This window comes from Ursus maritimus, unplaced genomic scaffold, assembly GCF_017311325.1.
Source record: "Ursus maritimus isolate PB19 unplaced genomic scaffold, ASM1731132v1 scaffold_17, whole genome shotgun sequence".
Classification (NCBI taxonomy): Eukaryota; Metazoa; Chordata; class Mammalia; order Carnivora; family Ursidae; genus Ursus; species Ursus maritimus.
In genome coordinates, this window is record NW_024424119.1 from 51969303 (window position 1) to 51978581 (window position 9279).

The following is a 9279-nucleotide window of genomic DNA, read 5'->3' on the forward strand; positions in this document are numbered from 1 at the left end:
CCAGATGGCCCGCCACCTGGGAGGGCCACACGTGGAAGTGCTTCGGCAAGGCTGCACAGAGGAGAGGGATTATCTGTGTCTGGGTTCCCATGTGTGGGCGGAGCTGCCCCAGGCTGCCCCATGTCAGGAGAGACAGGAATACTTGAATGTGATGGTTGGTACCAAGGCATTGTGTCCACAAGTGGCAGAATCCCAGATTAGGGCTGGGTCAGGCTTGCCTCTGGATCTGAGAGAGACTAGATAAGGAAGCCCCAGGCCTGACGGCATGGAGATGGCAGACAGGGACCCAGCTATCAGATGATGTGGCCCAGGGCTTGGACCAGGTAGAACTGGTGCACAAGGTGACACTGGAACTGCCAAAGGATGGGGCTGAGTCAGTTGGTTGGAGGACAAGTGGAAGCCAGATGGGCAGGGCCCAGCCTTTGGCCCAGGCAAAGCCCTGGTAAATAGCCCTGGACTGGCTTCCTGACATCTGGGGACCTACTGTCCGTCCAGCTACTTCTGCACACATGGGCTGGCGGGCTAGCTCACATAACCGCAGCCGTGGGCAGGAGGCCGCCACGCTTCTCAGATGTGTAGGGGGGTGATCACAGGGTGAGAGAGGGGCCTTGGTTGTTTCATTCTGCCCTTGCGGACGGTGATCTAATGCTGCAGTAGCAGGAGTGCAAATCCTGAGTGGCTGAGGCTGTGTTCTCTGGCAAGTCACTGAACATCTCCGAGCCTTGTTTCTGTTATGTCAAAGGGAGTGTAATGAGAAGACCCACCTCACAGGTCTGTTAACGAGATTTAAAGAGACATACATGGTGCCTGGCACACAGACAACACCCCTTAGGTGGTAGATGGCGTGAGTGTAATCCAGAGCAAAATACTGCCAGGAAGACTCCAGCTGTGGGGACCTTGTTGCCTCCTGTATCCACAGAGACTATTGAGAAACTCAGTGAATCCAGGAAGGGCAGGAAGAGCCCATCTGGGCCTAGCTAGGTGTCATGTTGAGTGACCCAGCAGGGCCTAGAAGGGTTAGGTGTGCTTTGTAGGGTAGAGCAGGAGTGGGCAGGGGGGGAGGTGCTGAGGAATAGATACCATCTAATGGGTAGTGGGACAGAATCCATCTAGCCACCAAAATGCAGTCTCTGGAGAGTAGGGGAATGAACAGCAGCAAAAGTACAGTGTAGACACCTTCTTGGGTATAGATCCAGGCTGAGACCCCTCCTTCTCTGGGATCCTGGGAACCACCCCCAACTGCCCCCACATCACTGAACTCCAGCAGCAGTGTTCATTCCAGCCACAGTTGATAGGATTGCGGTGGACACCCAGCCCGAGTAGGCCAGTTGGAGCAGGCCAGTCGGAGCCTCTGGTCCGGAGTGAGCACTGGAAGGGAGGGTACTTGTAAGTCTTTGCTGGCACTGAGACCAGGAGGACATGTGAGCTCAGGAATTCCATGCAGGGAAAAGCAGATGGATGCACAATGAGAAACAGAGAGACCTGCAAGCAGGGGAAAAGGAAAGGAAGGGGGAGAAGCTGGGAAAGCTGCTGCCTTGCCTCTTGAAGGCTTTCCAGGCAGTTTCTGGTTCCTGGCCCTCGTGAGGCCCAGCTGCGTCCCTGCTCATGGACTCTGGGAGATACCTCGTGTCCTTATGTAACCAGCTTATTAAATGAGCTGGACTCAGTCAGGTGTAAGAAAAAAACGACTTAATTTTTTCCCCAGCGTCCTTTCCAGCCTGCCCTGTGGACTAGCTCTTTTCCCAGTCGATGCTGAAAACTTAGCAAGCCCCTTCATCTTTCTGCTGTTAGTAATGAAAAAGCTGTGTCTATTCTAACCACCCGGTCACCACAGACAGTCCAGAGTAGTAATTGGAAGTCTGCACTTGTAAAGCCCGACCAGACTCAGAGACCTGGGGCGGGGGAGGGCCCACAGTCAGCTGTCACTGGACCCCACAGCCCCTCTGCCTCCCACTTGCCCACCGAGGTTGGACCAGGGGAGAGGGAAAAGGGAGGTCAAGGCCCCTCTTACGTGGCCGATGTCGTCGTAATGCAGAGCTTGTGCCCTGCGGGTACGCAGATGCTCGAGCACCTGTGCTCTGTGGCGGCGGCTGCTGGACACTTTCCCTCTGGGCACCTCGGTCTCAGCTGCCATGATAGGGTGATCCTGCACCTCCACCCCCCCACTTATGGCTCCTTCCTTGGCTCCCGGGCCCCCTGCACCGCCCTCCACCCCACCCTCTAGGCTGCCCTCCGCTTCCTAGGAGACCATATCCTTGCCTCCCCCGTGTCCCTCCAACGAGTGCCCTCTGTGTCTTCAGTACTTCAAAGGTTTCTCTTTCACTTCTGCTCAAATTGGCAAGATTTTGGGGGGGTCAGTGGCCCCCAGTGACCAGGGCATTGGCCCAAACTGGAATGTGGGAGCTTGGCTGGGGTAGGAGAAAGTCTGGGTTTCGCTGGCTTCCTTGTGGTCTGTCGGTGCATTGACCGTGGAGACCTTCCTCCAGTGTGCTCTCATTTCTCTCTGCCACGGGCCTGGAAACTTGAGGCATGAGTCTGGTAATAGTGCTTTTGCTAGCCCTTGCCACACCTTTGGAACAGTCCCTTGAAGTGCCACTCCCTTGATTTAGGATGAGGGGAAGTACCCACCCTCCATGCGGTGGTGGTAGCTGGGGAGCATTTCATAAGGACCGCTCATTCCCCCACCCCAGGGTATTTTTTCTGCACTTCTTACACAGGCTGTGGATGGGCAGTCAGCTAATGTAGAATCCGTTTGGGGCCATATATATATATATATACACACACACATATAACGGTCTTGCCTTGCTGTAGAACGTGGGACACTTGGCAGCTTTTATTTTGCCCTTAGTCTTTGGTGTCTCAGATAAAACCAAGGCAGAAAGAATGCCTTTTTTAACATTTTGCTACACTTAAGACGTCCCCTTTTTGTTTATTCCAGTTGTCTGCTTTTGTTTTACTGTAAGCCAGAGTCTTTACAAGCCTGCATATAACAGATGAAGTGGTCTCGGGAGATTGGGGGGGACCCCTGGAGTTCCCAAAAAGCATCTGTAGATTACGAGCATCCTAGACTCCCATGACTGTTGTTTTCAGTAGTTCAGAGGTTTCTTTTTCAGTCTTGCTCAAATTGGCAAGATTTTGGGAAGGGGGTCCTGCTCAGTGTCACTTGCTTGGAGAACATCACTGTCTTCCTGCCATGTTCCCCACATAAGCCCAGCATTTCAGTGGCCCCCAGCGACCAAGGTATTGGCCCAGACTGGATTGTGGGGGCTTGCCTGGGGTAGGAGAAAGTCTGGGTTTCACCAACTTCCGTGTGGTCTGTGGTTGCATTCACCATGGAGACCCTAGTGACAGTAGGGCTCCTATGACTGCAGGCCTTAAAAGGCCACTGGCTGGAATGGGAGAGAAGGGAGGGCTGTTGGTGTGAGTTGGGCAGACCTCAGGGTGCCAGCTGACTGTGTTTGCCGGAGCCACACAGCAGGCACTAAGGCATGCTGCAGGAGCCCCCATGCCCACCACTATTCTCTTCTTCGATGCTGTTGGTCAAACCCCCAATTTACACCAATGAGAGCTAGTTCACATGTCTAATGGGTTTATTCCTTCCTCTCCTTCCATATGGCTGGGGTGTGGTTTAACTCATCTTTGGGTTTTGGGGTGGGGGTTGGGAGAAACAGCTGGTATCATGGCCTGCTTTTGTTTGGGTCCCAACTAGTTTAGAAAAAGGGTTGCTCCACATTGTCCAGCACGGCTTTCCAGAACTATTTGCTTTGGGTTTTGGATCCAAGACCGGTGACCAGTAAGGCTGGATGGACCCTGTTTTCCTTTACCATCAGTCCTTATGTCCTGGACACTGCACTCGAGGTGTGTGAGGAGGCCTGGCTGTGATGTGAGCCAAGGTTGAGATACTCTCACCAAATAGCATATAACAGCTGATGACCCCAGCATCAGCTAGACCAGAGGTTTGGGAGAAGGGAGTTGAGACCCCTTAGTGCCTGATACCCAGCACCTTCCGAATTAACTGCTGCTAGAGCATTCTTACCAGCAGTCTGACTGTGAGCCTCATTTTCTCCTCTCCTGTGAAGTGAGAACAGTCCCTTCTTCACAGGGCTGCTGTGAGGGTTACATAAGAAAACATTAAGTCCAATTCTAAGCACATAGTAGGCTGTAGTAAACATCTCTCTCTCTCCAACCGCGTCTTTGCTAAAAACAGCTCTCATGTGGCAGTATTACTTGGCTACTGAGAAGAGGGTCTAAAGGTATATGTGTTTTTAAATTTTGATGCATACATATATTCATATTTGGTACCCACATTGCCAAGTTGCTCTTCAAATATACGGAATCAGTTTGTACTTGCGTACACAGAGTACATATTTCTCCATTCACTTGTCAACATGGAGATTTTTTTCATCTTTACCAATCTGATAGGCACCGTGTGATGGTTTGTGCTTGATTTAATGTCCCTCTCTGGTTATTACTGAGGTTGGCATCTTTTCTTGTTTACTGGCCATTTGTGTTCTAATGTGTTCCTATACTTACGAAGTTTTCTATCATAGCGTTTGTATCTTTCTTCTTAATTTGAGACAGTTCTTGGTATAGCATGAATATTAATCCCGTATTTTTCACGTTTCATATTTGCCTTCAATCTCAGTCATATTTTATTTTTTAGAGAGCAGAAAATTTGGGGTTTTCTTTAGACATGTCTCTTAGTCTTTTCCTTTTTGGTTTTGAGGTTTTCCTTCTATGCCTAGAGATGACTTCCCAGCCCACAGATGTGTTTTTCTGGCAGCTAGTGTGGAAGTCGGTTGAAATGAGGGAGACAGAGGTATGGGGCTCCTGGTCCGGTGGGGAATCTGTTGTAGTAGTTGAGGGGAGAGGAGACACAAAGGCAGAGAAGAGGGCTTCCGTGGATGGATGGATGGATGGATGGATGGATGGATGGATGGATGGATAGATGGATGGATGGATGGATTGGCCTTGGCAAGGCAGGGGGAGAAGTCCTTTTTTTTGACCCGAGCAACTGATAAATGGTGCCTTTTGTTGAAATGGGACCAGACCTGGGGGGAGGCGTTTCAGGGGTTGGTTGCACTGTCTAGGAGGTGATTCTAGGATGTTCAGTGAAGACATGGCTGGATGTAAGGAGGTAAAGTCCCAGAGAGCCTTCAAGGTGTTGTTTTGGGACTCCTGCCAGTGTAGGTAGAAACCAAAAATAAGGAGAGTGTGATTTAAATGATTTTGGTGTATGTCCTGGTTTTACTCAAAAAAGGCTCTGCTATAGGAGGTCCCAGGAAGGCATCCTAAAGCAATAACACACAGCGTAGATACGTCCAAGTAGCACTGAGGGCTTTTATTGCAGATTTGTGTCATTACAAGGATAATCTGGGAATATATTAAAAAAAAACCCTCCCTTTTATATACACAAAACATGCTACATGGTACACTTCGTGAGAATGCTGAGGTAATAGGCACACACCCAGACATGGACAGTACCAAGCGTTCCAACATCTCGCACACCCCCATTCACGCGCCCACCGGGGCAATCTCACCTGGACTCAGCTCTTGCTCCCTGCTTGGCAAGAGTCCCGGCAGTACTGAGTCTGACGCTTCGTGGCCAACAGGACTCAGAAAGCCACCACGCTGCAACACACCAGCCATGGCGTCCGGGGGCTCCTGGTTATTCAGGAGCTCATGAGAAGTGGCCAGTTATCATTTTTGTGGCACCTGTTCTCCAGAGAAGTGTCATTTGGGGACGAGATGCAGACTCTAGTCGGCCTGAGAGCATGGGACCTTTGGTCTGTAGCCATTCGGGGGCCCCAACGATCGGGTGATGACTTCTCTTCAGTTGAATATCTCCTGGGCAAGGTAGGTTATTATTTCTGTGACGGTTAAAATGACATGGAGGCTAAAGTGTGAATGGAACATACAAAACTGCGAATACATTATCTACGTGGCCGGGAGTTAGCTTCCGGGCCTGGCCTTCCCTTTCCTGACCAGAAACCTGGAGCCCAAACTGTTTTCTACTCAGAGGCTAAGGAATCTTGCCTGGAAAGAAAGGATGTTATGACAGAAAAGGTAAGGAGTGTGTAGGAAGGGGTACAGAAGAGCAGAGAGGGTGCCTGGAACCGCAGTGAGTGACCAAGGACTGACACACGGAAGGTGCTTCCTGAATGTTGTTGAATGAAGGAGTAAGTGGATGGGTGGATGGATGGATGGATGGATGGATGGTGGAAAAGTCCTGAGAAAGTAGGGAAGTCTAGAAATGGAGGGGGAGGGGGATTTTGAAATTTGATCAGGTGCCCAAAGGGGTTCTTTAATGAGGAAGGAGGGAGCCTCCATGTGAGTGAATAGCGTGTAGACACTCCTGGAAGAATCCTGGCACGCAGACACCAAGGATTATTCTTTGAACTGGAGCTACACAGTCTGTGATTGGCTCTTAGACTCAAGGAGCACGAAGTGAACCTGACGCTTTTCCCCTAAGAGCAAAGCTGTTGGTAACAACTTCAGCATCTGAGAATTGGACGTATGTGTAACCTGTATATGTATCTAGATATAGTACACGTGGTAGATATCTGAGTGCATATCTCTGGCGTACACACACGTGCATAAGGTTGGCTCCACACATGTATGTTATGAAAGGATTGTGCAGTTGTGTTTTTTTTACTGGGGTTTAATTTCCTTAAAGAAGGATTTGTCTGTAGTCCTGTGCCGTGTGCAAACCCAAGGGGATCTCTGACAGGAAGGAAAGCAATAGGGACAGAGAATACTGTGTCGATTCCGTTCCATTATCTGCCGCAGTGCCTTGGGAAAACAGAATCCAGCGGCCCTGTCCTCCTGGCCCCCGGTGAACTGACGGGGAGTTGCTGCTGGGCTGGGGCCAGCATGGTGGGGGCAGGCTCCTGGCGATGGCCACGAGAGGTCAGGAGGGGAGCTGGCTTAGTGGAAGGTGTTAGGGTTGGGCCGGATCATCATCACCACTTTCTTGAGCGAGTAGGAGCCTCCTCGGAACTCAGCCCAGTAGACTCCGTCCTGGTAGCGGCTCCGGTAATGGCCCCCGCGGTACCAGACCCCATTGAGGTTGGAGTGGGCGCAGGCATTATACCACCAGCCTCCCTTCTGGTAGTGGGCACAGTTTCCTGCCGGAGACAAGGGAGGAGGTCACAGGGAGGAGGCAGTTTTACCCGAATCCCTCGTTTGTTCGGGGACTTTAGCAGGGCCATCTCTGGGGGTGGGGGGGGGGGCATTTGGAACAGGAATTCTTGAGAGGTGGGCTGCACTTCAGGTTTGCTCTAAGCTCTGAGGCTCGGCCTTGTGACCAGTGAACTCGAAGAGCCACTGAACTGTCCTCAGCATGGTGCCTCCCTCACAGGACGGCCTCGGGGATGGAACGAGGGCACACAGTTAAGCCGTTAGCCCAGGGCTTGTGCAGGGGAAGTGCCTGGGGGGTGGGGCGGAATAGGAAGCAGAATGATCTGGGGTGGGCGGGGAAGAGGCCACTGGGTTCTTAGGAATTTTTTCAGAGTTGCAACTGTTGGATCAAGAGTTTTTATAGAATGACAAAAGAAGTGTTTAAGATGAAACACTCCTCTCTTCCTCCCAGCCTGTATTCCAGCCAAATATTTTTTTATGATTTCACAAAAGAAAGATATTTTCATAAAACTTTTGGCACTATCACATCACGCCGGATTTTGCTGCCAAGGACAAGCAGTTCGGAACAACAGTAAAAGTGTGGGCAAGGTGCAAGCGGGCGTGCAGGGGCATTGGCCTTCTCTGGAAGGAGAGGAAGAGGAGCCACTGGCTGCTTGGGCTGCTCTTAGTTAAAAGAGGGGGCCCCCAGTTTCCTGAGCAGGCCTGGGAAGGGGACCCCCCACTCAGGGAAAGGCTGCCCCAAGCAGGCTTGGGAGTTGGGGCCCAGTGGGGCTGGCGGCCCTGCTCCAGCTGAGGCCTTGGGGCGATGTGAGGAGGCAGCAGCCTGGCCGAGGCAGAAAGCTCAGGGGAGACTCAGCTCAGGCACCCAGAGCGTCTGCAGTCCCGGTGTTCCCAGAGTTTTTCTCAGACTCCTCTAGGCCATCACTTGAGGCCACAAGGACCAAATGGCGGTGCTAGATTTGCAGAGCAGAGAGAACCCTTGGCATGCCACGGCCAGCCTTCCCTGTGAGTGGAAGCCTGAGCTAGCTGTGCATGACTCCAGGGACAAGGAGTTCACTTCCTTGCTGTCCACTGACTGTGCTGCTGGACAGGCCTGACAGTTGGGGTCATAGGGCAGTCTTCTCCCTGCTCTCCATGATGGCCCTCCAGAAATGCTGTACTGGCCCTTGTGTCCCCAGAATCTGACCAGCTCTGAGGGTCATCTTCCTGCCCTGCTCTTCCTGGAAGCCTTGGCAGCCCTGGCCGAAGGGGAGATACTGCTTCCTCAGGGAGCCCCTTCAGTGCCAGTCAGAAGCGAGGTGTCCAAATGTCCCCCAGTGTGGTGAGTCTGCTAGAGCATGGCTGCCGTGGTGACCTGGAGTGAGGCCCTCCCTCCTTGAGGTAGCAGAGCTTGCCTCAAGAGCGGGTAGTTCCTAGGATGGTCCTTATAGAGGAGGGAGTGGCCTGGCCTGCAGACCAGGACTAAATGGAGGGGGCAGGGAGGGGGCCAAGTTTGCCCATGAGAACAGACAGCCTTGGCCTGGAGTAGGGTTGGCCCCTCAGACAGGAGCAGCGCCCCGCTGACTTTGCCAGGCAGCTAGGGCCCAGAGGCCCGCATGTCAGGAAACTGGGTGTGGGGCCTCGAGAGGCTCCATTGTGGGGGAGGCTGACATCTGGACTCAGAACTGGACTGTATCTGTGCCTCTTACAATTTTCTGCTTTCTTCCTTGTTTTTTATTAATAAAGGCTTCTTAGTAAAGTCCTGGCTTTGAGGCATGTGACCCTGGACAAATCACTTCATGTCTCCCACCTGGTTTCCTCTTAATAGCTCCCTACTGCAGCGTATTACCAGTACATGCTAATAATAGTAACCACAAAGACAACCCACTTGGGTTGAGCCCTATTTGCCAAGTTCCAGACAAAGCACTCGAGGTACTTTCTGACCTTCTCACCACCCCGCGAGGTACACTTTGTCCTAATTTCTGGATGTGGAAATGGGGCTCAGAGACATTAAGCTGCATTGTCCGAGGACACATGACTGGTAGGAGGCGGGGCCAGCATTATCACCCAGGTGTGTGGCCATGACACCTGGTTCCTCAGGCAGAGAAGTGAGGTGAGCACTTGGCCCAGAGTGGCCCGCAGATGTGTAATCTGTACGCC

General features: G+C 52.0%; 2 protein-coding genes across 8 annotated transcripts in view; one reads left to right on the forward strand and one right to left on the reverse strand.

The window, feature by feature from the left end:
- RALGPS1 (Ral GEF with PH domain and SH3 binding motif 1) overlaps positions 1–9279 on the forward strand; it is a 252288-nt gene that overhangs the window by 107862 nt on the left and 135147 nt on the right. The gene's annotated exons all lie outside the window — the stretch shown is intronic.
- ANGPTL2 (angiopoietin like 2) overlaps positions 5327–9279 on the reverse strand; it is a 35433-nt gene continuing 31480 nt past the window's right edge. For all 3 annotated transcript variants that reach the window (XM_040631915.1, XM_008698749.2, XM_040631914.1), the window contains exon 5: positions 5327–7127. In XM_040631915.1, the coding sequence (XP_040487849.1) occupies positions 6928–7127 (200 nt within the window). In that variant the 3' untranslated portion in view covers positions 5327–6927. The remainder of the gene's footprint in view (positions 7128–9279) is intronic.